Consider the following 26397-nt stretch of genomic DNA (forward strand, 5'->3'; position numbering starts at 1 on the left):
GTTATGAAATTTCGCAACGAGTAAAGTGGACATAGAGCGAATATTAATACGATATAAACGCTAATCACTTTCTTGCTGATATGGCGAAAAATACCTGTCTCGGTACGGTACGTCGCTATCTTGTTTGTCATGTGATTACCTCTGATTATAGAATCCTAATGATAACAATATCACACGTTACTATTATTAAACATTTATCGAAATGTTTAAACTAAATTATATTACATTCATAACGCCCGACCGACTTCAAACATTTTATCTGATGTGGACACGTTCTGATGTTATGATTGACCTCCTTTAGAGAACTATACTGAAGGCCTTTAAGTGAAGGCAAATACACAGGTAAATTTTATTTACTGTACGATTAATATGTACCATATACAATATTTATCGTTTTACATGTTCATGTTTACTATTAGTGGTAAGATGACAACAACGTTTAATTTCTTAGTTTTGTTTTTCATATTGTTTCATTCGTATCAATTATACAAGATCAAGCATAAAGTATGAGCGTTTACATTGACGGATATGTGGTTACTCACAAATAATGAGTACAATTTTTAAGAGTAGGTGGTTAATGATTTTAGTCCACTTTCGACTTCGAGGCACGTATCATCGAGATTTCATCAAGATATAGAACATTCACCGTTAGCTCTACGCGTTTTACCTAAAATTTTGACTTTGACCATACTTTAACATTTAATCTCTTAGTAAAAAAGACCATGGCCTTAAAATAATGTTGGTCATACGTAAAGCGTATCCATTATACACTATATCTTAGTTATATCGTAGCTTTTAAACCAAACGTTAAGTATGAGCAATTCTATGAACTAATGTACGATTAGAATAACGTAATGTATTTTGATTTTCAAAGTAACACAAACTTAAATGGCAGTTCTTTATTTCATCCCAGTTTCGATTTCGATGTACACTGTATGCTAAATGCACGTACCGATGACAAATATGCAGCTTTCATACATACACAACTATTGCTTTGAATTTTACGTTCACCATTTCAGTAGAACGTGTGTTTCAGTTATTTGGAAATTATACCATGAGGATTAAAGATATAGATGGGTAAACGTTGCAATAATTAGGTTATTAAGACTTTTATGTTAGAGTAAGAGCAACCTTGGTATTTACAAACGAAATGTGGTTCTTGCTCGACGCATCGTCTTTTATAAATTTAATAAGAGCCACGCTATTACGCTATCTTCGAATTCAAAAATGTGAAATAGCGGGCTTTATTCAGAAAAGATAGTCATTGTTTTTTTAAGTCATATAACTCTAAGAAAATCTCTAATGCCGAAATTGCCAATTCGTCTTTTAAGCTATCTTATACGTTTTAGTAAAATGATTTTATCGGTAATTATTGTGTAAGGTATAAATAGTTTTTTTTAAAAATAATTGTTGTGAATTACGCATGCACAATGCTAATTACTGTTTTGTAATGTCTGAAATTTGTCAATAACGTGCATGATTTGTGAAGGCTCAATTTCGAATCGCACTAGAAGCGCGTACCTATTGTATGGTGTACGAACTGGTCCAAAACTATTATAAACCGTCCGATAGCGTCCGTAGTTGATAGTAACTCTTCCGGACATGTGTCCACTTCAAATCTGTTTCAGAAAGTCACACAGGTCAGTGTGTCGGAACGTCCTTTTTCAGTGAATGCTTGTTGATATTTTTGCTTTTAAAAAGCGTTTTCTTAAATTAAATTGCGGAGAACCTATTCTTATATAAATAAATAGCTGGACATACAGCCTGACGGGCCGACCTACAGGCAACCCCTTGGGCGAAATGAATCATTTATACGCGCTGTTCTTTTTTTCTACTGGGTGTTTTTCGAATGTTTAGTTTATTACACCTGCATAAAGGAATATTCTTGGACTCGTTACTAGTAAAATAAATTCTTACCACGAAGTTTGTTTGATTGTATAGATTTATATATACTTGTTTGTCAAGTAAAAAACAAGTTCTATGTTAATATAAACGTTATATTAACGAATTGTGTGCTCTCTAAATTTGATATCAAGACGTTGACAGAGGCTTTAACTATGGTTTTATGTTAATTTTCATGTTGTATGTATTATCGTGTATCGCATAATCATTTGTTTTTAATAAAAGAGAAGCGGGCAAGAATTTATTTATAATTTTCCCGAGTTTTATTAATACGACATATTTAATATAATTGAATCCAAGTTGTTGTGTTGTAAAATTGCACCATTGAACTGGCCGAATTTTTATTTTAGAATTACGACACGAAAGATACACAGATTACACACAATGGAATGCTCCTTAAATGAATGCGGTGTATGCGGTTCGGAGTCAGTTGCTGCTTTCTGCGAAAACTGTAATTTTAGAATTTGTAAGAATTGTTTCCACGTGCACAAAAAGTCAACCAAGTTATTTAAGAATCACCGGGCTTTTTTAATTGAAACAACTCAACCGATTTTAGGTCAAGGTTTTGCAGGCCATAATTCTCGTAAGGTTTCTAAACATAGTTCTGGTGATATCCATACTCATAAATGCGCAACACATGCAACAGAAAATTTGGCTTTCTTCTGTTCAGACCATTCAGACACTCTATGTGGTCGTTGTGTAGTTTCATGCCACAAATTGTGCAAAATAGTTGACTTGTTTGAGGTTAATATTGACGACGAAGAGGTTACTGCATGCAAGTCACACTTACACGACTTGGCAGAAAAATTTAAGCGTGCTGCAAATAAAATTGATCAAAACACAACCGACAATAAAACCTGTAAACAGGAGTTTCTTAAGGAACTTCAACAATTACGGATAGATGTTAACACATGGTTTGATTGTCTTCAATCAAAGTGCGAAAAACAGTACAGCGAAACGTTTGAGACAAATACTGAGCGTTTAACAAGAGTTCGAACATCTTGCAATGAACTTGAAAAGCGTATTGAAGATCACCAGGAATTAATTGATAGCTTACTTACACAAAACCACGTCAAAAAATTATATGTTGTACTAAACAAAATGAAACAGGAAATCGTAGAGATTAATTCAAAACTAACCTGGCTCGACACTGAAAGCAGCTTCACAGAATTAAACTTCAAACGCAGCAGTGGCATACATAAGTTATTGAATGACAAGATGTTTGATATCGGAGGCCTGGAAGAGTCATGTTCTGGAAGTGACGAGATATCAGAAGGGCCACTTTCGTCAATCACGGTATGCATACATCCAACTAAAGTTATATTTATGTGCTGTCTACTTTCTACACTTCCACGTAAAGTAGGTCTCGATCTAAAAGGGGTTAATATCGGAGTTGTTCTCTAATAGCTCAGCAGATTATGTCTATATATCAAGAAATATCATATACTCTTCAGTAACTGTAGATTTGATAAAACACGTTAGCCAATACAAAATTTCAAAATGGCGTCCGTTTTCAAGATAGCCGTCAGGATTGAAAAATGAAAAAAAGAAACATATTCTCTGAAAGGTTTTACTGCTGTGAATATTACATGATTTTGATTTCGTACACAAAAATTTGACTAGTTTGAATTTAAATTCAGACATTGTTAAAATTTAATATAGTACACACAAATCCAACATGGCTTCATAAATGGCCGCCAAGATGGCCGCAAAAATGTATTTATGATCATAGCTATGTAACTATCCACTCAAGTTTGATGAATTTGGTGTCAATACCCAGGTTTCAGGGGGCAAAGAACACATTTATTTCTTCAGACAAAGTGTAAGTTAATAATGTCACACAGAAATCCAACATGGTGTCCAAAATGGCTGCCTAGATGGCCGCCAAAACATATTAATGATAATATCTATGTTACTTTCACCTCAATTTAGATCTAGATTTTGGTGTCTAAAGATATGTTTCAGGGGGCAAAGAACATATTAACGTCATCAGACATTTTTTAAGTTTATTATATATCACACACATCCAAAATGGCCGCCAAGATGGCCGTCAAAACATATTTATGATCATAAAATATGACTATGTAACTGTCCACTCAAATTTGATTAATTTGGTGTCTATACCCAGGTTTCAGGGAGAAAAGAACACACAAATATCATATTTATATCATCAGACAAAATGTAAGCTAATTATGTTACACAAACATCCAACACGGCGACCAAAATGGCCATTAACACAATACGAAGGACCACAAGTCCATAACATGTTACTCAAAAGTTACGGTTGTTATGTAAAACGCCATAGTTTAGGAGATAAGGAACACCTTAATCGAGTTGAGGTTATCATTAAGCAGTTGAATAATCATAAAATCCAATTTATGACATTTGGAAGAGAGCATGAACTAGCACATGACTTCAAAATAGGATCAGGTTTTACTTACTTCTGTAGACTTCATTTTTTTCCGTTGCTGAAAATCATTGAATATTAATTACAGCCTGAATAAGCATGAGTTCTTCCAAAAGGTTAATATTATACACTTGGTGATTTATTCACATCAAAGCAGAAGTAGATGGTCTTATTGTCCCTTTCGAAGAAATGCAGAATCTAGATGAGCAAATCTGTATCCTCGCCCACCAACTGTGTGGTGCTACGACGGGATCGTTATACTGTTTCTTTAACAATTTCAACGTCTGCATCCACTGAAGACAGAACAACATAGCATCCCATTTAAAGCAGAGTTGTGCTGATCAGAGCAATCATGCCGGCCTTATTTCTTTCACGAGACAAAAAGTCTTCCTTCTTTACATGAGCATTCTGTTTCTTTGAAACTCACAATATGATTCACGTTTGTTTCATCGTCTCCGGTGCGTGTTGTCTTTGTTATAATGACCGTCTTCGTAGCCATCGAACCATATTGTCGCTTGTCCGTAATGCATTTTCTATGAATCTACATAAGACTCGGCCATTGCGTTATATAAGTCGCCCTTCTCCATGGTCAAGGATTCAGCAAAGTGTCACCATCATGCATCTGTTTCATGAATACAGATCATCTCAGCCTCACATGATGTGTCTATAGCATACTCTCGAATCGCCTGAGCGATCTGAAGCTTATCTGCTGTACACAGTATGTTCTTGGTTTCAAAGAAGGCAGCAGGATGGGAGCTCAGTTCAAAAGACAATACGACTGCAATGGGAAGGATCTCCAGATTTGGACACTACGAGGAAACGCTGGAACAGAAGAGCAGGATAAAAAGCACGGTCAGAAGCGATCTTAACAGCTAAGCTATTCCCAAGAGCTTAGGCTTTGTATTTTCTCGTGAATTTATAAGCAAAGACCGACTTTCCTATGATATCTCTTATGATCGTTTTCCCAACCGCCTCATCTGCATGAACATTCACATCTGGCCCAGCCACTATCTTAGTGATCATGTTTCTCAGAGTAGAGTTAGCTCTGTATGATGAGCAGGTTGTAATCTGAGTCTGCATTTTCTATAGATCAAAAATCCCCTTTGATGCACGCCTCAGTTGAATCTTTGTGTTGTGGAATTGAAGTATAGGTCAGATCTGTGAAATCCTGCATCCCACTGTTGTGCTCGGATGATGCAGATAGGGTCCAAAGGGTTTGCATTTCCTCGGCCGTTTCACTGCCGCGAGTTAGACCACATGTGCTCTATAAACACATCAGCAATGTGTGCTCAATGACAAGATCACTTCCTATCCCAGCATAGCACTGATGGCTCCTACGAACAACGTGAAAACCAATACCGAACTTTCGATTAACGTCTGGGTGCATTTCCTCTAGGTCGCTTATATGCAGCAAAGATGGATAGCAAATCGGGCACTGCCTGCTAATGCATCACCCAACACCCTTGAATTGTTTATCATAAGCTTATAATTCAGCCATACTATGCTTGTCTTTGAGGTCTGGGCAAGTTCATGTTTCTTCTTCTCTGTAGCCCTCTCGGGTTTTATATAAATCGCATAACATATCAACTGCTTGCGTAATTTTGCCCCTAAGAAGGGATGGTACAAATCCTTTGCATGATCCAGCAGTATCTGAATGTCTGGATCTTCCTGTGTCATTTCGGATGTAAGCTGACTGTGTATGCACTTTTCAACAAGAAGATGGTCCCGTGAAGCCCTCTGGACATTTTTTCGTGTCACAGTGTGCACAATTTTGCGCATTTTCTCTATAGACTGCCTCAATAATGTTTTTGAGAGCGGCTTCTGCCATGAGGGATCCTTTGCCCCCCCCCCGCAAGTTCATACGTTTATGAAACATCCTTAATTCTAATCAATACTTTAAACTTCTTTTTGGCGTATCAGTGATGATTTCGGCAGCCTGCCTATACAAGGGTTGGTCAAACGTTACAATGGTGTGAAGGGAAGGTTGTGGCAAGGTTGCAAACTAAGGCTTATGTTGACAGAATGCACGATTTGTCCATATTGTACATATTAATCATAGGCAAGAATTTAATGACAATTGCAGTCCAGAGTACTGTATTTTTTGGTGCAAATTACGCATCATTCCCTGCAAATTCAGTGTATTCTGAAGTTGAAAAATATCGATCCTCTTGACAAAATCCAAAAATCACGGCAGGTTCAAACTATGGCGTTTTACATAACAAGCATCATGTCAAAGTAATGGACTTGTGGTTCTTCGTATTGTGTCGTTTGAGCCATGTGAGATTTCTGTGTAACATAATACACTTAAACTATGCCTGACAATCGTTATGTGTTCTTTGCCCCTCGACACCTCGGTATAGACACCAAAATCATCAAATATGAGTGGATAGTTTTATAGTTATTATCATAAATAGGTTTTGGTGGCCATCTTGGTGGCCATTTTGGACGCCATGTTGGATTTGTGTGTAATATTGTAAACTTAAACATTGTCTAATGATCTTATTGTTGTCTTTGCCCCTTGAAACTTAGGTATAGCCACACATTCATCAAATTTGAGTGTATAGTTACATAGTTATGATCATTAATAGGTAATTGGTGGCCATCTTTTCGGCCATCTTGAAAAAAAACTACTTTCCGTTGGTCCGATTGTGGTAAACTTTTGATATGTTTTAACGGACCTTCTACCCTACCAGGATCAGTTAAAATACCCTTTTTAGCAAGTTTTTGGTGGTTGAGGGTATTTTTTTCATATATTGACCCTACTAGTACTTCTTGCTAAAAACAGAGTATTGGAGGCCATTTTGAAAAAATGCCGCCATTTTGAATTTTCAAGTCGCTAACGTGCTTTTTGAAGAAAGGGGTACCTAAAGGTAATTTATGACAAATTTCATGCTTGCATCACTAAGTGAAAGATTTTTTCAATAATCAGCGCAGCTATAATTGGTTCGTGTATGTACATGTATTAACATAACATACACATAAAAGTGCTTCTCGATAGATATTTTATTTTACTTTTGTCCCATTGAATTGAATATAGACACTCTTAATCAACATATTATATTTCATACAATAGATTTAATACGAATTTGATCAAAATTAAGGCAATCTCAGGCAATGTGTTTGTCTTCTTTCATATTTTCCCGTGACGGACAGTAACGCACAGCACACGTAAAATCATATAACATAGTCCGATGGGATGACAATTCATACACAAGTCCGGTGAAATGTTTATTGATATTTTATTTTGCTAATTTACGAGTGAAACCCAATAACTAAAATTATAATTACGGCGGGCTGAAAGACTCTAACGAGCCTGCCCGCGATTCACAATTAAAATGAATCCGATGTATATGCTAGTTTAACTCGAGCTGGACTAATTTTTAACATACAATATAGCTCTCTTTCAAATTACAAAATCAAAAATCTATTTATCTACTTAAAATAATACTTTGGGATCCACTTAATATGCATATCTTATTACAAAAAAACGTCCTAATAAAAACTTTTTGAAAATTTTATACACAACCCCGGTCATTTATATATATTACATAAAAAGTGTCGTCGCTTGTTGTTAAAGGGGCCTTTTCACATTTTTTCGCATGTATTGAAGTTTGTCATTTAATGCTTTATATTGATTAATGTAAACATTGGATCTTAAAAGCTCCATTTAAATCAAGAATACAATTAAAGAAAAACACAAAAGTTACCCTCAACTTGGCTCGAATCACTGACTCCTGGAGTAAAAGTATATCGCTTAGACCACTCGGCCATTCGTGCTCATACAATTAGCGATGTATTGTATACTATATATAAGCAATCCTCGTAGTTTCACACAAAGTAACGACAACAACAGAATTTTCCAAATTTTTCAATCGTTCCGCGTTGCAACGCTTTATAATTTTCAGGTTTTTAATCCTCAAACGATGCTTACTTATAATAGACATTGTGGAGCATGGTCAATGTTCAGTATTACTGTTTCCTCACAAATATCATTACTACAACGAAAATTTGCGAATCTGAAACATTTTTATTTTTATTTTTTCAATTTACCAACACGTGAAAAGGTCCTTTTAATGACTGAATCTTTCGGTGGCTTTAACAGATGGTCTTAAAATTGTATCAATACATTTAATCGAAGTCAAAACCAAAACAACTGTGACTTTATATATACCATAACAGGCTTCATCAGCATCATCATCGTGGTAATGGTCGTCGTCGTCGGCGGCGTCGTAGCCGTCGTCATGATCATCATCATTATCATCATCATCATTATCATCATCATCGTAATCGTCGTCGTCTTCGTCGTCGTTCTCGACCTGCTCCTCTTCCTCCACCTCCTCCTCTTCGTCCTCCTCCACCTTATAGTCATTATCATCATTATCATCATCAGCAGCAGCAGCATCATTGTCATCAGCATCAGCAGCAGCATTGTTATTATCATCAACAATATCGCTATCTTTATCGTCATCGTCGTCGTCATCAGCATCATCAGCAGCAGCAGCAGTAGCAACAGCAGCATCGTCGTCGTCATCGTCATCATCATCGTCGTCATCATCGTTATCATCGTTATCATCTTCGTCATCGCCGTTCTCATACTACAAACGCTTTTCAACGAAGTTAAATGTTACTGTTAATTTGCAACAGCAATAACAACAGTTAACATGAACAATTTCAGCAGCCGTAAAACCTATTGCTCAGCTCATTTTTGCAGTGAATTCGGATGATTCTCTCTTTTTTATGACTTATATCAAATCTTATTGATTAATAGAGTTTGCTGTTTAAGGTATTAATAACTAAATGATAATGAATTGAGAATATTGAGAGAGAGAAATGGTTACAATTTCATTTACCCGTCTTAGATGCAGTATTCCCATTCAATGTGTCGCTAAAAATATTCACTACACATTCAGTTCAAAAAAGCGTTACGAGTTGCTATGGAAACTGTATCGGTTTTATAACCGCATTCTGATAAGAATGGTGTCAGTATGAGGGCCTATTTAATTTCTCCGCTTTATTGCAATTCATAAAAATATCGATAATGGTACCGGTATATGTTCTCTAGACACACTCTGTTATCCAAACAATCCTTCATGATCATGAACAAATAAACAATGAAATATAAATAAAATAAAATTATAGAAATGGTATTTTTCTCATTTGTTGTTGTTAGTTTTCAACATACATGTAGAAGCAAACGCTTTTAAATATAAATTATTTGAATTAATAGCATGCTCAAAGATTAGAAGTTTATCTGAATATGTAAGCACAAACATCTATATGTTTCTTCTAGATTTTTAGAAAGCAACAAAAGGACATAGCTGTGGCAGTTTTCTGATTGTGTTTGAATAGTTGTTATTGTTGTTGTTGCATTAATAGTGTCTTTGGTTTGTATTTCCACATAAGTTATTCCAGTCTCACAATATATTGGCATATCATTCACTATTTTTATCAACATCTTTTTAATCAGCTGTCTAATAAATTACATTGCAATATTTCAATAAGGAGTAATCTACACAAGTGACTTTATGCATGTTTAATTGTTTATCCATATGATCATTTATAGTTTAGTGAAAAATAAGCTTATATTTTATATTTTATTAATGCTTCAAACAATTCAACTATAACCTGCTTTAACTATATACCGTAATTATTCTAAGTTTCCGGACACTTTAAAATATTGTTTTACGTGTCCGAAAAATTAAATACGAAAAACATTTAGAGATAAGCATGTGATGTTCGTTTGTCATTTATTTAATTGAAGTAGAAATAATATATCAATGTACAATAACTTTATTGTGTTTTACTCTTCGTTCGCTGCTTTAAAATAAAAACAACTTAACATCTTTGCAAACACCTGAAATAATATATAAAAAGTAAAACATTAAACGTTTGGCTTTCTTAATCAGTGGAAGAAATTTCCCGTTCGGGAAACTAGGGAAATCCCCATATTGTTTTCCTGATCATAGACTCATAGACAAAATTTGCATTTTTATTCCCGTTCAGGAAACAAAACAGCAATTTTATGGTGGGTTCAGAAAATGGGCTAGAGGAAAACTTTAAGGTACAAAAAAATCTGTGTTTAACACCGCCTTTTTGTAGAGGAAATACATATCTAAATTTTTACCGTGCAAATGTTTTGTATAGTCCCTGGTTTTCTTTCAATAATGTTGCACAATTTATATTATCTACGTAAAAATGTTAAAATCAGTGGTTTCCCGAATTAGAAACCCGATTTCCTGATTGGGAAACTATCAGAATTGACTGAATTGCTGTTCATGCTTGTGGATTTTATCTAGCGCTCTTTGCTACGAAAGCCAATAAGTACCACTTAAATTTTAAATAAAATAGTGCCAAAAACGTATAAACGCGACTCAATGCGTTTCTACGCAAATAAACACGTAATTTCGAAAAACAACCCCATTATAACGCTAATAAATGTGTAATAACGCAAAATAAAGGCATAATAGTGAGAAATAAAGGCGTACAAATGCTAAAAAAAGGCGTTATAACGCAAACTTAAAGGCGTACACACGCTAATAACGCCAAACTAAAAGGCGTACATACGCTAAAAAGGGCATAATAATGCCAAGTAAAAGGCGTACAAAGACTAAAAAAGGCGTTATTACGCCAACCTAAAAGGCGTACAAACGCTAAAAAGGCATAATAACGCAAACTAAAAGGAGTACAAACGCTTAAAAAGGCGTAGTAACGCCAAACTAAAAGGCTTACAAATGATAAACAAAAGGGTTATAACGCAAATTAAAAGGCGTACAAACACTTAAAAAGGCGTAATAACGCCAATTTCAAAGGCGTACGAACGCTTTAAAAAGGCGAAATAACGCCTTGTGTACTATATAAAGTGATGGCTTCTTTGAAGACATTAATTCAAACCAAAACGTTACGAGTACGTTTGAGTTTATTATCCCCGCCATAGGCGAAGGGATATTGTTTTGGTGTTGTCCGTCTTTCTGTTCGTCCGTCCGGCACTATTGTGTCCAGAGCCATATCTTGGAAGTGCTTTGGCGGATTTCATTGAAACTTGGTATGAGTATATATATGGATAAGAGGATGATGCATGCCAAATAGCATTGTACACCATTGCATAATAACGGAGTTATGGTCCTTTGTGTCTTGAAAATTATTTTTTTTGTTTGTCCGGAACTTTTGTGTTCAGAAGTATATTGGCGGGAGATATCAATTCAATGAATTTGCTTGTTGAATTTGTAACGACAATTTCAGACTTTCTGGAAATCGTCTCTGAAAGCCAGAATAGGCAACCGACATTTGTACGAAATTACTTATTGTCATCCCCTATGAATGAATTGGTTTTATACGGAATACTCGATAGTGCGACGATGCTGTTATTGTTACCATCCAAACCGGAAGGCGACAGTACGATGGCAATAACACGTCATAATGATGATGATAACGCGACAGTTCGATTATGAAAACGCAATATCACGGCAATGCGATAATGATAACGCGACATTACGATAATGAAAACGCAATAAATGACGACGTTGTGATGGTGAAAATGCGACAGTACGATGGTGACAACACGAAGTTTTATCGCCTTATCGTCATCGTACTGTCGTAATTTCGAGTTTTCGTTATCAAGCTTCTATCATCGTGATTGCGCGTTTGCATTGTAGTAATATCGAGTATTGCGTTTAAGATCAACCGGTTCATAGGCAATATCCATATCAGGATTGGGTACATTTGCCCGTTTGCAGTTTGTAAGACAGCTTGATTTCAATTTTAAATCTTAAGTATCGTGGCTAGATGTTTTCATTTATAAAATGAAACTTACAAGTTTATTTATAAGCGATGAATGCAACTAACAACTCAAAAAACGACGATTAAATCTTTGTCATCAATTTAATTATTTAGAAAAGTACAGTTTAAACTTAAAGTTGTGAAATCAAGATATACGCAAAATATCTTTTTTCAAATGTATTCCTTGTTCAACATAACCAGAGATTACACATTTTCGGTTAAAATACAATTTGAACTTGTGTCGCGTGTAAAACGATACGTAATGCTGCTTGAACGATGAAATTGTATAAACATATATTAACCAGCATGTGCACTTGCGCGTTTGGATATTTTGAATCATGTTTACATATGCACAGTTATGGCCAATATTTAGCAAAATAGGATTGTAAAACTGTGTAACACGTAAATCTATAGTAGTTTTGCTAGAGGGATGATACTTAACAAACACATTTTCAGCATGTAAATGTATGCACTTTAGTATCTTGATGCATTTAACATGTAACCATATTTAAGGACCCTTTTTGCAAAAAAAAAACACAACAACAACAACCCAATAGTGCTAAAGCCTTTTGTCGCGTATACAACACTAACTGTGTAACTGCTAGTTCGATTATACATGTCTTATAGTAAACTTAATCACCACATGTTTTCCTAATTCAATTTGTGTTCAATGCTCCTGCTGCATAAATTATCGCAAGTCATCTACGTCAAACGCGATGTAAAAGAGCTACGCCCAATTAAAGAAACACTATATTTCTAAATCACTCATCCAGGAACATAGCTATTATATGACATATATTTATACATTCCAAATGTATCATACTATTAAAAACATTTGAATAAATTAACAGTGGGCAAAAAAGACACGCCTTTTCTAGCGTTATTACGCCTTTTAATCGTCTGTACGCCATTCAGTTTGGCGTTATTACGCATTTTTAGCGTTATTACGTGTCTATTATCATTATAATGCATTTGTTTGCGTTATTACGTGTTTGTTATCATAGTTACGCCTTTATTTGCGTAAATACGACTTCGAACTTTTTTTTAAATTTTCAGTGTAACTTTAGGCTTTTGTACTTTTCTGATCTTAGTTCTTTGGACAATTTTCTGATTAGGCTAAATTTTCCAGTATGAATGCATAGAACTAGTGCCACATTGTTAATAAAACGTCCACCGTTAACTTTTGATGCCATGTTTGTGTTTATGTCTAGAAATAATACATATATACATTAACTGGATACATATGTACTTTTTCCTGATTAGGAAACTGTAAATTCCGATAGTTTCCCGATCGGGAAATTTGGTTTCTAATTTGGGAAACCACTGATTTTACCATTTTTAAGTAGATTATACAAATTTTGCAAATATATTGAAAGAAAACCAAGGCCTTAAAAATGTGCACGGTTAAAATTTAGATATGTATTTCCGCTACAGAAAGGTAGTGTTGAAAGAGATTTTTTGTATACAAAAGTTTCCCCCAGTCCATTTTCTGAACCCACCATAAAATTGCTGTTTTATTTCCCGATCGGGAATAAAAATTCCCCTATTTTTCCGAACGAGAAGTTTCTTCCACTGTTAATACGATATCATTTCAAACGCTGTTGGAAGAAACCATTGTTTATTACAGATTACAAGGTAATTTACTCAATAACGCAAATGTATTGGCCGATTGCCCTTAGGGATGATACTGCAAAGTTTTATTACTTTAATCCGGTTGTAAAAATGCATGATCGATGGGTCACCAGAAACAGGGCCAAAATCTGATAAAATTGCTCGGTTTAATTGACTGTCCGAAAATCCGTATGTCCAAAAATTTAGACTCAGGAAAAATGAATATTTTGGCTAAAAAAAGGAGATAGATAAAAGAAAATTTAGAAAAGTAAGAGAAATTACGGTAGTTTTTATGGTGTTTAATACACACAAAAACAACATACATGAACGTGACAATTTGTACATAACAATATATTACAATGCAATAATAGTCAGTTTTAAAATGCCCTTTGGTTTAAGTAAACTGAACATCTTATTTACTGAATGTGTAGGATAATTGCTGTCAATTTAACGTTTCACACGTTCCTCTTAATTGGATCGTAACAGTGATCGATACGTTTTAAATAGCGATGGTAGCTTAAATTTATGTTGTTATCAAATACACGACTAAGTCAATTATATTTAACAGTCAATTTATTTGACTTTTTATTGTTTTACTATTTCATCTCCAATTAATTTACAGCTGTTGATGATGAAACACACAGTCTACACAAACATATTTTTTATCCCCACGCTTTTTGAAAAAAAGGTGGGGATATTGTGGTTATCTCCGCCGTCCGTCCGTCTGTCCGTCCGTCTGTCCGTCCGTCCTGGCCACTATCTCCTCCTACACTAAAAGCACTAGAACCTTGAAACTTACACACATGGTAGCTATGAGCATATGTGCGACCCTGCACTATTTGGAATTTTGATCTGACCCCTGGGTCAAAAGTTATAGCGGTTGGGGTGGGGCCGCGTCAGAAATTATCACTCATTTTTTTAGGTTATTTTACATTTACTTCTTTATTTCTACACCGATTCACTTCAAATTGATACTGGACCTCTCTTATGACAATACGGTCAATCTCAACCATGCATGGCCCCATTCCCAACCCTGGGGCACCCCGCCCACATAGGCCACACCCACCAAAAATTTCCATTTACTATAATTTTTTCATTTCTACACGGATTCACTTCAAATTGATACTGAACTTTTGTTATGACATTAGGGTCAATCTCAACTATGCATGGCCCCAATCCCAACCCTGGGGCGCCCGCACACATAGGCCACACCCACCAAAAAATTCCATTTACTATAATTTTTTCATTTCTACACGGATTCACTTCAAATTGATACTGAACTTCTCTTATGACATTAGGGTCAATCTCAACTATGCATGGCCCCATTACCAACCCTGGGGCCCCGCCCACATAGACCACACGCACCCAAAATTGCCTTTACTATAATTTCTTTATTTCTACACCGATTCACTTCAAATTGATATTGAACTTCTCTTATGACAATACAGTCAATCTCAACTATGCATGGCCCCATTACCAACCCTGGGGCGCCCCGCCCACATAGACCACACCCACCCAAAATTGCCTTTTACTATAATTTCTTCATTTCTACACCGATTCACTTCAAATTGATACTGAACCTCTCTTATGACAATACGGTCAATCTCAACTATGCATGGCCCCATTACCAACCCTGGGGCCCCGCCCACATAGACCACACCCACCCAAAATTGCCTTTTACTATAACTTCTTCATTTCTACACCAATTCACTTCTTATTGATGATGAACTTCTCTTATGACAATACGGTCAATCTCAGCTATGCATGGCCGCATTACCAACCCTGGGGCACACCTAGGTCAAACATTCGGCGTGGGGATACGCGTCGGCCTCTGCCGCGCCATTTCTAGTAATAATATTATTTTGATTAGAAATAGCAACACCCAAAGACATTAAGTCAAGTGTGATATTCAAAAGATTTAATATGAATGTACACACATGGTAAAACTAGTTTATTATAATTCAATAACTTGTTTCGTTCCCAAGTGTTTATTTCAATAAATATTCAATATACTTATTTGTTAACACTTTTTGTATTAAAGTATAATGTATACAAATACTGAAAATAACATCATTAGCATAACGGTAAAATAGGTTTTGATTTATATTGTAATGGTGTGTATTTTGTTATAATACCACTTATGAGGATGACGTTGATAGTATGACACAGTATATCTGAAGAAGATAATACATAATTATTCACATATGCTGTTGTTGCTGTTTCAATATCTTTATGAGTTGCATACATTCAATGACGAGTAGCTATTAATTTGTCATACTAACGCCATTATTATTGGATTGCGGAAATTAACCAAATCGATTCACTAGTAACTGATATATCTTGTAAATATTTTGAGCGACAATTTGAAACCAAAACAAGTATCATTTTAGTGGAATTATTTAAATCGTAAAAACTTTACTTAATCTCAATTAATGTATTCGCAACGTTTTTCTTTTTTAAAGCGCTGAGTACGAAGCATCAAGGTATATTTTGATTAATTGACAGTTATCTTGAATGTATGTCATGATTTTAAATGAGATCAATCTGAATTAAAAGTACAAAGTAGAGGTATGAAGCTTGAGTGATTGGTATGTAATTAGTTTTGTAAACGTTGCTTTAGTATTAGTATGCACAATCATAACACTCAGTCATATTGTGATGGTGATATGATTATAAAAAAAAACAAATTTATTTTTAAAAATCCCATTGGAAAAAATGACATAGGAAAAAAATCCCACTGGAAAAAAATCCCATGGGCTTTTTTATTTTTTTAAACACGATTAAACGCATTAAAATCGCGAAAATTATTCATCATTTGTTTAAATGTAGTGTTTCTGAACGTTACATGAATAAATCTCTAAATATCAGAAAAAAATCCCATGGATTTTTTTCCCCAAAAAAATGGATTTTTTTTCTATCAAAGAAAATTGAACGAAAATAAGCACAAATGCTTTTACTATGCTTAAAATCGATAACTACGCATAAACGAACGTGTTTTTTTTAATCCCATCGGATTTTTTTTCCATAATAAAAGCTGGAATAAAAATCCCAAGGGTAAACATTTATTCCCACGGAAGAAAGAAAAATCCCATGGGAAAATGCGAAAATCCCATGGGAAGACCAACTTTGCAAATTAAGTTCATAGTGAAGAAAACTCATTTGTTAAGCAAAAATTTACAATTATTAATAGAAAGTAAGACTTTTATCTTATACTTTATCACAAACAAGCAAATCTTCAAGAAAAACGGTACTTAAGTTTGCGAAATTTCGGTTTCGCAAAGTTTTTTCCGGTGGCCATTAAAAATGGGACCACCGTCTTGCATCGGTCAATCAATTAATTGGGATTTTAAATCTGGTTGATGGTAAGCCGGACTTCACACGTAGGCATGAATTGAATAAAAAACAAACGCGTGTCTAAAACAACATTAATCAAACGTGCCTATGCAGACAAAAAATTAAAACATGAGTGCCAGGACGCGCAAATATAATATCGCACATTATAAAATTATGCCTCCTTAGTGCGAGTTTTTCTACTAAACTGGTCAAAAGTGAAAGCTTCATAACCAACTCATAAGCAAAATGCTTAAAAGAAGAGATAACATTACCTCTAATTATCTACGACTTCATTGAGGCGCATTAAAACAATACGTGCTACCAGATACAATCGATTGTTTTAAAACGGTTAAAAATGAAAATTTGAAAGTTCTATGTAACAAATCTGACCGGATTTCATGCATGCTGTTTGTGTACAACAATTCTTAAAACCGGTATTCTCTTTTAAAAAAATATGACCAATGTGGTAGTCCCCTGGCACCGCTATGTGGACAGATTTAAGAAAATCACTTTTTGAAACTTTAACGTAGTTTTAAGAAAATTTCTCCGTTATCGGACCTACTAACTTCCCTCCTATATTCTCATTTCCTGTAAATAAATTCACTGTCAGTAGTGGGGATGTGGGTAACCTTTAGCTTATATGGCTGTCATTGAACCCTACCGGTTTCATGGTATGCGCTGTCTGTCTGTCTGTCAGTCTGTCTGTCTGTCAGTCAGTCACACTTTTCTTGATCCTACGATTACTTTAAAAGTTCTTAATATTTTTTCATGAAACTTGCAAAACGGATAGATGGCAATATGGACATAATGCACGTAATTTCATTTTGTTTCTACGTCAAAATATCTGATTGCTATGGCACCAAATAGACTAGAAAAACTGTTGAAAATGGTGGTTTTCTGGATCCTGCGATAACTTTAAAACAAAGTTCTTCATATTTTTTAATGAAACATGTGACATGGATAGATTTTGTCCCTACGTCAAAAATTCTGGTGGCTATGGCAACAGATAAAACACAAATTCTGACAATGGTGGAATTTCTGAAAATGGTGGAGCCGGTAGGGGACATATATTGCTTGGCAATAGTCTTGTTATTTCTACTTTTAACATTATCGTAGTTTTAATTGCTTAGTTTGAACTCAATTATTGCCTTTTGTTGGTCGTTTGTTTACCACATTTACATAGGTTCAGTTACAAAGCCCACTCTTCGTGAAACTGGCTCCAAACGTTTGTCCAAATTAATGTTGCAATGGCACAAATAAGTTTCTTTGTTAACATCTTAGCAAGAATATTTTCCTTTTAAGATCATATGAAACATTTGTCAAAATTATATATCGGCCTTCTTCGAATTTTGGCCATTTGAGGTCAAACACGACGTCATGTAGCATATTTAATAATTTTGTGTACTTCTTAATTAGATTCCAATTTTAACTTATCAAAATTAAACGTGCACTAAACATGTGTTCTAATTTCAAAAAATCTCTGCTCCGTTCATAAAAATAATATCTCGGAGAGGTGAAATTATGTCAATGTGATTTTATTGAAACGTTGTCAATCTAAAGGTCAAATGTTGGGCCCATGAAATGAAACATACTAAACACATGTGTGCAAAAAATATTACGGACAATTTCGATAGTGGTTTTAATCACTTTGGTTGTAAAAAGTTTTTTTTATATGTGTCAAGAGTTTTAAAGTATTTTACAGTTTTTAAGGTGTTATATCTGCATGTAGCAATCAGTTGAGCATTCATAACCCATATTGTAAACATATCTGCATATAGTTCTATTTCGTTTAAGTCTAAGAATAACTAAGATTCATTTATGTCGGTGTATTTGTCTTCTTGTGTAAAACAACCTTTTATTTGTTACCCAGCAAACATTTGTGCATTCTAATAAAATTATCTCAGTAGTCCTTACATATGACTTTCGTTTCAGGTTTCCTCAGAGGAATTGAATGAACAATGTATTATATGTATGAAGGTAATATGTAACCCCAAAAAGCTAAAGTGTGGTCACATTTTCTGTGGAGAATGCATCGACCAATCACTACGTTTTAAGCAATGGTGTCCTGCATGTGGACTCGTATGTGGAAAAATCACAGGTAAACAATACAGGTTAACTATGGAGTTGACCTTGCACAAACTTGCATAGTTGAATGACATTAATGTGTAATTAAGATATACATCTTGGATGCAAAAGGTGTTGGTAGAAGTATGGCCCTGTTTTCGACCATATAATATATAGTCTAAATGCTGTCTGTTTTGTAAACTCTCCTTTTACTTCTGGCCGAATCTTATTCAACTTTTCACAGATTTATTACCTCCATATGTTTATGATTTAAAAAAGGTAATTTAGCTGCGCAAAGATTTGGCTGAAGTTAGACCGTTTGTCTTCTTGTATGCAGTAAAATATAAAGTGGATTTTTCTGTGTCCAAAATTTTGTTGTGGGGCGTCAGTGTCAATCACATATTTTAGTAAAAAACAGTTTTGTATAGCTTGTATTTGGGATAAGGGCCCCACTAATTTAAAATTCTCTATTTTGGTAAAAGCTCAGGTCAGCTTGGTGACTCTTGAGCGTCTGTTGTCCTCTGTCGTAAACTATTCGGTTCAAATCAGTACTTGTTTTACACATTTTGGCAGATTTTCACGAAATTCCAAAAAATATTTCTGGGGAAACGAAGTATCACAAAAGGCTGTTTCATCAATTTAAAGAATGAATATGTGCAATCAGCACCTTACCTATGGACATCCTCTTTCAATAACTGGTGTTTTTTGAGCAGTAGGAGGAACATTATTATTTATTTTGCATCTTTGTTACGTGTTCGTATTAAGATGGTTTTTCATTTTAGAAGTGTGTTTATGTAAAGTAATGTCGTCCTTATAAATCATATTGCGCAAGATAAACCCAATTGTATGTGTACAAATATAGTTTGCATCCAGTTAATTGCTATATAATGTAATATATTTTCCTAAAATTTGCACCCATGATATTGTCAACACGTCTGTATCATAACTTACCAAATTCTAAGTGCTTTGTATATGTAATTGGTTGGTCATGAGCTTGTTTAACAAGGCCTGTGTCTTAATGTTTATGGTTTCAACTGAAGTCTTCTTACAGTGTTTAGAATACGAACACAACGTGTGTATGGGTCGCTCTCTGAGTAAATTATGTATATCAATCTGAAGCAGTCGATAACAAACTACATTTTATGATAGACACAATCAACTATTCATGGATGAATGCGGTTTTATAAGGATATAGACTTCGTGATACTGAAACTGAAATATATTGTTTCTTAAATGGAAAATGTTAAACGGTCGTGTTAACTTTTGTTTTGCATTTTATGAAGTTAAAGTATCGCATTCATACAAATGTAATTCCATTAAAACCACTAAACACTAGTTTTTATACATAAGTTTTTCGGGGTCGGTCGTGTTAAAAGATTATTATTCTAATCCATCGGCCATTACCTTAATTATATAGCATTTTGCCTACTAAAGTTTTTCTTTTAATTTACCCATGTGCTGTCTCAATTTTGAACGAAAGCAAATAAAAAAACATCAACTTCATGTTAGTCAATCGTTTCGCATTTGTTATGTTTTATAATTTTACCAATTTCAAATGATGATTACCTCATAAAGGAACAACATTTACAGTATATGAGGGTTGTTCGTAAAGTTTGAACATTTGTGAAGAAGCTTGGTAATTTTAATATTAATACAATAAAGTGCACATCAAAATAAGTTTTGAATATGAGTTATCCCTCACAGGAAATATGATTGACACAAAGTGCATAAAAATAACATAAATTGAAAAAGGTCATTATATGTTAATTTCGCGCCAACTTTAATTAAATGTTATTCGTCATAACATAACGATATCGATGTACTTTCTCCAAACAGTCAACGCCTAGCGCACAACACGTTTGGCGCCTGTATAATATTTAATATTTCCAGAAAATTTCAACCAGTTTGTGTCAGATTTTTTAAAGAATCGGTGTGGTTAACGATGTTAGATTGTCTTCAGATTCGAAACATTCACCTCGAAGAACACTCTTGATTTCGGAAAATGCTCTGAAATCCATCGGGGCTAGCTGTGTACTCCAGAGCAATTCAAATCAAAGAAGGATAATCTCAATAAACGAAGAATTCACCCTTTGTGAGGGAGCGTTATGCTAGTGAAGGATAACGCGATCAAGGCCGTTCTCTCTTCAACGCGTTGAAGAGTTCTCGTTAAAGCGCACGATAAGTCATTAAGCGCGTCGAATTATGCATCGTTTACTAAATACAAAAAAATAAACATACATAGCAAAAATAAGAAAATATGATATCAATTGATTGATATTTATTTTATTTTCTGTTATTTTTTATTCTTAAATTGATTTGACTTTGGTGAAAAGTGAGCTTTGTGTAGAACCCTTTACACTATCTTCGTCAAAAGTACTCGTTTCTGGTATTTGGTGTGCAAAAACATCTTTAAATGTAATTGTTTCGCCTGCAACACATTTCATATTAAAATAAAAGATTGAACGAATGTAAAAGACCGATGCATTATAAAAATTACTATTCAAACATTAAGTACCTAAATAAGACATTCTAAAAAAACAAATCGATATGTAATCGTTAATTTCACTCGTTAATGTAACTTAATTAATTTTATAATAATGTTAAAAAGTGTTAAATGGTTCTTCTAAACACTGCTCTTAATTACACCGTTGATTTATAGAAAAAAGGACAGAATCAACACCAAGTCAAATTCCATCTGCAGCTGAACAACCACATGTTGTTTACGTAAAATGTGTGATTTGTCGGTGCATAACATACCATGAATTTGATGTTAACCGCGTCTCTTAATACTTCACCCCAACCCCCAGTAAGAACTATCCTTAAGTGAAGCTGTTTTTGAAGTTGTCATGTATCTGAGTACTTCAGAAAACGTTTGGAATACGGTAATTTCCATTGTCTGTCAGTCAGGTGCTTGCGCGTGTTACAGTTATTAAATTTAAACTTTAAAGACGTGTTCCGGGTCATTGTGTTTGATCACTGATTAAATTCCATAACTCTTGTCTTGATTATAGCAACATTATGCCTCCTTTAAGTACTTGGAAATTAGTATTAGGTAAACGTGCATTTTAACCGTGCGTTTGTTTTTCTCTACAGGTATTCAATCGAAACTTCAAACGTGTATTCACGGTCATTGGGTAAGGTGACCGACCAAAATCTATAAATCTTATCTTCGATTTCAAATACTTGTGCATCTTATTGTACTTGATTAATTTAAACATGTAACGACTCCATATCACTGTTAATACTACGGATATTCACTTGAATCATCACACATGTGTTCAAAGTCATTGTGTGAGGTCACTTTCCAATGTCCATTACTCTGTCCTGCAATTTAGCAAAATGATTTCCATGTTTATTCAAAGATAATTCTGGTTAATGTTCGCTTGCAACCCTTCCATTTATTTTTATTAATGTGTATGATCTATATTTACTACACATTTTGAAATACAATGTTGCATACACGTTCAGGATCTCTATGAGCATTATTTCACCTGCAACCAGGATCAACTAAACCACGCAGAGAGTCACATGGTATATATACATTCCAAAAGCAAAGTTATTTTAAACATTCTCTGAAACCGCACGACTTACCATATCCCTGGCTCAAAGATGGCCATGCCCAAGCGGTCACAATGTAAATAAAGACTTTATTAGAAAAATATATAATTTCTTAGAAAAATGTCTTTTCTTTGTTAAAATCAAAGTATATTGTTTAATATATATAGTGTATGTAACATAAGTTAGTTAAAGAAACGACCCTAGCACAACTTTCTTAAAAACAGACTACTCATGTTAGCAATCTTGGGCCATGTTGGCCCTTCTTTCTTAAAGTTGATGAAGTTCTTTAAACTCATTTCAGGTGATCAACCACCAGGGAAGATGACTGTTAAACAAACACAGGGGTTTTGTACTGGATACGAAAGAGATGCAAAAATTAGCATCACATACGAGATTTTTGAAGGACGACAATCGGTATATTAAAACATGTCGTAGTTTCATTTCATCTAGATACACACGTTGCGAAATCCTCCGCTTTTCAAGTAGCGATTAAAAATTACTATCAATTTTTATATAAAAGTTTTTCAATTTAAAGAGATTTTAAGAAATTGAAAGTGTCTTATTTTGGCATATGTGTTTTCCAGGAATGTCATCCATGTCCTGGTAAATTGTATAAGGGGATAATGAAAACGGCATATCTCCCTGACAATGAGCAAGGACGAAACATTTGCAGAATGCTTAGGGTTGCCTTTGAAAGGAAACTGGTTTTCACCATTGGAAGCTATCGAACAACAGGCCAGGAAGGATTGATAACTTGGAACGCTATCTACCATAAGACTGACAATCGGCCATATACCAAGTATGATTTATTAACATTATGTTATTGTTAAAATACTTTTTTTACATGTGTAGCAGATGAATCGAAAGAATATGCATTTTATCTTATCATATAATTATCACCCGATCATTATCTTACTTATATTTGGTGGCATTATAGTATAATAATGGTACACATTAATCACCAAAGTAAAATTTTCGTTGAAATGAAAAATCACCAAAGTAAAGTGTGGTTCAATAATCATTTTGAAATAATTGTTTTCATTAAAGGTTTGGTTATCCCGATCCAACATATCTGGACAGTGTGACTGATGAGCTCAAACGTAAAGGTATTACCCTGGATGATATTAACCCATCAGATAAGCTGGAAGGAATCATTACAAGTGATTGAATTTGTAAACTTATGTTACCATTATGTTAAGGGGCAGCGCTTGACGGTTAACAACTGTATAATGTAAGGGTAACAATTTATTGACGTGTGCATTAGAACATGATATCATATATATTAGCTATGTTTGTGTTCACATATTTGCTAGTATTTGAAGTTAATTTTAAGTATTATAAATGTTTTGAATTAATGACATCCTTGTAAATTCAAACATGATTATGTGTTTATTCTACTGTTGCATATAATGAATTTTTCAATGTGTTTTCTTGTTTTGGTCAACAGATATAATTATGTAAATACATTAAAGATTTTCAGACTCACACACAAGTTTGAAAATTTTAGCTGAGAAATGTATATGACATTTGTAACGTGCATGATTTTTATTGCATTTGTAATTGAGGGAAATGAGTATTTCCATATGTAATTAAGTTATAAGAGTTTTATGTCGATTGTAAATTTTGTGTCCATGAAATTATTTAGTTCAATGATTTTGTTCTGTATCGTTCAATAGCAATTTCTTTATGTTCGCACTGTTTTCCAAAAACCCACAATAACTGAATGATTATAGAAACTTGTTTGTAAAACAATATTCGCAAAATCAGATGCTAAAATGTCTCCTGTTTACTTAACTTTTGGATTGGTTCGTTTTTTTAAAGAAGGTGGACTTGACATAGCTTACTGACTTAATCATCGTATCGTACAGTAAACGACATGTTTGTATGAACATTTTTTGTGGTCAAGTAGATGGACCAGATTGCAACAGAAATGTTTGAGTTAAATATATCCTGATCAATGAAAACGCAATTCAAGAATTCCTTTCTTCCATAATACTTAATTCATTATGATTATTTATTTATACAACTTTATTTATTATTTTAACATACGAACTTTGTAAGACGAAAATGTTCTGCGTAAGAAGTACTATGTTCACCCCATGCATTTTAAACGTCTGCACATAATCAAATATGACATATTGAGCATCGATTGTCGTTTAGTAGTTAACGAGATTTACGATATGGCATGATGTTTTATGAGTGCAATAGAATGCTAACATGTTTGTTTTAACTGCTCTAATAACATACATACATTTACGTATGTATGTATTACAATATGATAATGATATAAAGCACATTGATGAAAGCACTTTTTGCATAAACATATTTTTTACTTTCACCTTAGGATTGATTGGGGAAGAGGGGTTTACATTTAACACGTTATAGTGTATAGAAAATAGGCGTGTTATTGTCGTTGATTCTTGATTGGCTTTATAAATCCTATATGGCATTTCACGTTGTTGCATGTGTGAATAACCGCGTGCATATATATCCTATTTTACAGATAACGGTATAATTTCATGGACATTTCTTATTCGCTTATTGTATATTCAAATTTCAACTTAACGGATTTCTTAACGGCTGGTAACAGAGCATGACCAAAGTAGCTTTATATGTACTATATTCGACATCATTCGGTATACATAAACATCTTTTATAAATGTAATTATGGACATCAAATTCATTGTATTGTATTTTCCTAAAGACATAAATAGCATTTATCGCGATATCAAATACAATATATATTTTTATTTCTACGTCATATAGACATCGGAATGCCACGTAAAAAATGTCTGAATGTTTGAGAAACTGACTAGTATGCTGAGGTTGATGTCGTTTGCATGCAAACCCAAGCGGTAACTGAATGACGTCGGCATTGTGCCTTGAATTTCTTGCAATGACTTTAAATCAAGTGTATTTATATCAAATATATACGTTTCCATTTGCCGTATTTCCATTTGCTGAACAGAATATGTTGTATAGATGTTCACTTTCGTTAGAATATGAACGCATGCGGCATATGGTTTGTTTTTCTCTAACGTATGTTAACACAAAGTCTAAATATCTGAAAGAGATGTGCGTAATTCAATGGTTCAATATATGAGGGGTTTTGTTGTACATATGGCTACATATTGCTACTGTTTCATTTTAGATGTAATTTTTTTTAACAATCATACGTTGTTTAGTTATGTTTTAAATACCTATGCACAACTTTCGATTAATATATAGCATGCGTATAGCTATACAAGAGCTAATGTTGAAGTAACACAGTATGTGAAGTTTGTGTTTGTTTGTTAGATTCGATATTTTAGGTTAACGTGTTCAACTTCATTCAAATGTGTAGTGTTTTACATTCAGAATGTGTTACTGCGACATAATATTGTTTCATTGCTAAATAACTGATGTATTTCGTTAGAAACGTTTTATGCAGAGTTGACGCTGTGATACATTAAAAAATAAAAATAAAATGTCAGGTTTAGTCTTTTAGTTTAATTGTTTGTAAGGAACACATTTTAAAATAAAACAAGATACTATATCCTAAATTTACGTATGAACATTTTTTTTTCTTTCCTTTGTTCATTTAGATGTACAACTGACACGCGTCATGCAAACATTGGCCGTATGCATTCAGCGGCAAGAGTAAATCTAGACAAGCCTGTGCAAATGTAAGGTCTGTTCAGGTGCCACTCAGTCCGCCATAAAGTCACGCAATTATTCAATATCTCAATGTTGGCTCCCGAACAAAT

The 26397-nt window shown here is 34.1% G+C and overlaps 2 protein-coding genes across 2 annotated transcripts in view; both read left to right on the top strand.

The window, feature by feature from the left end:
* Positions 1 to 26397, top strand: part of LOC127834901 (uncharacterized) — a 173385-nt gene that overhangs the window by 118300 nt on the left and 28688 nt on the right. The window lies entirely within an intron of this gene.
* LOC127834892 (uncharacterized) lies at positions 187 to 26123 on the top strand. The gene is made up of 6 exons (XM_052361009.1): positions 187 to 342; positions 2253 to 3198; positions 18962 to 19127; positions 22953 to 23065; positions 23236 to 23450; positions 23699 to 26123. The coding sequence occupies exons 2-6, from the start codon at positions 2287 to 2289 to the stop codon at positions 23817 to 23819; spliced, it is 1527 nt and encodes a 508-aa protein (XP_052216969.1). The 5' UTR covers positions 187 to 342; positions 2253 to 2286; the 3' UTR covers positions 23820 to 26123.

Source organism: Dreissena polymorpha, chromosome 6 (genome assembly GCF_020536995.1).
Source record: "Dreissena polymorpha isolate Duluth1 chromosome 6, UMN_Dpol_1.0, whole genome shotgun sequence".
Lineage (NCBI taxonomy): Eukaryota > Metazoa > Mollusca > Bivalvia > Myida > Dreissenidae > Dreissena > Dreissena polymorpha.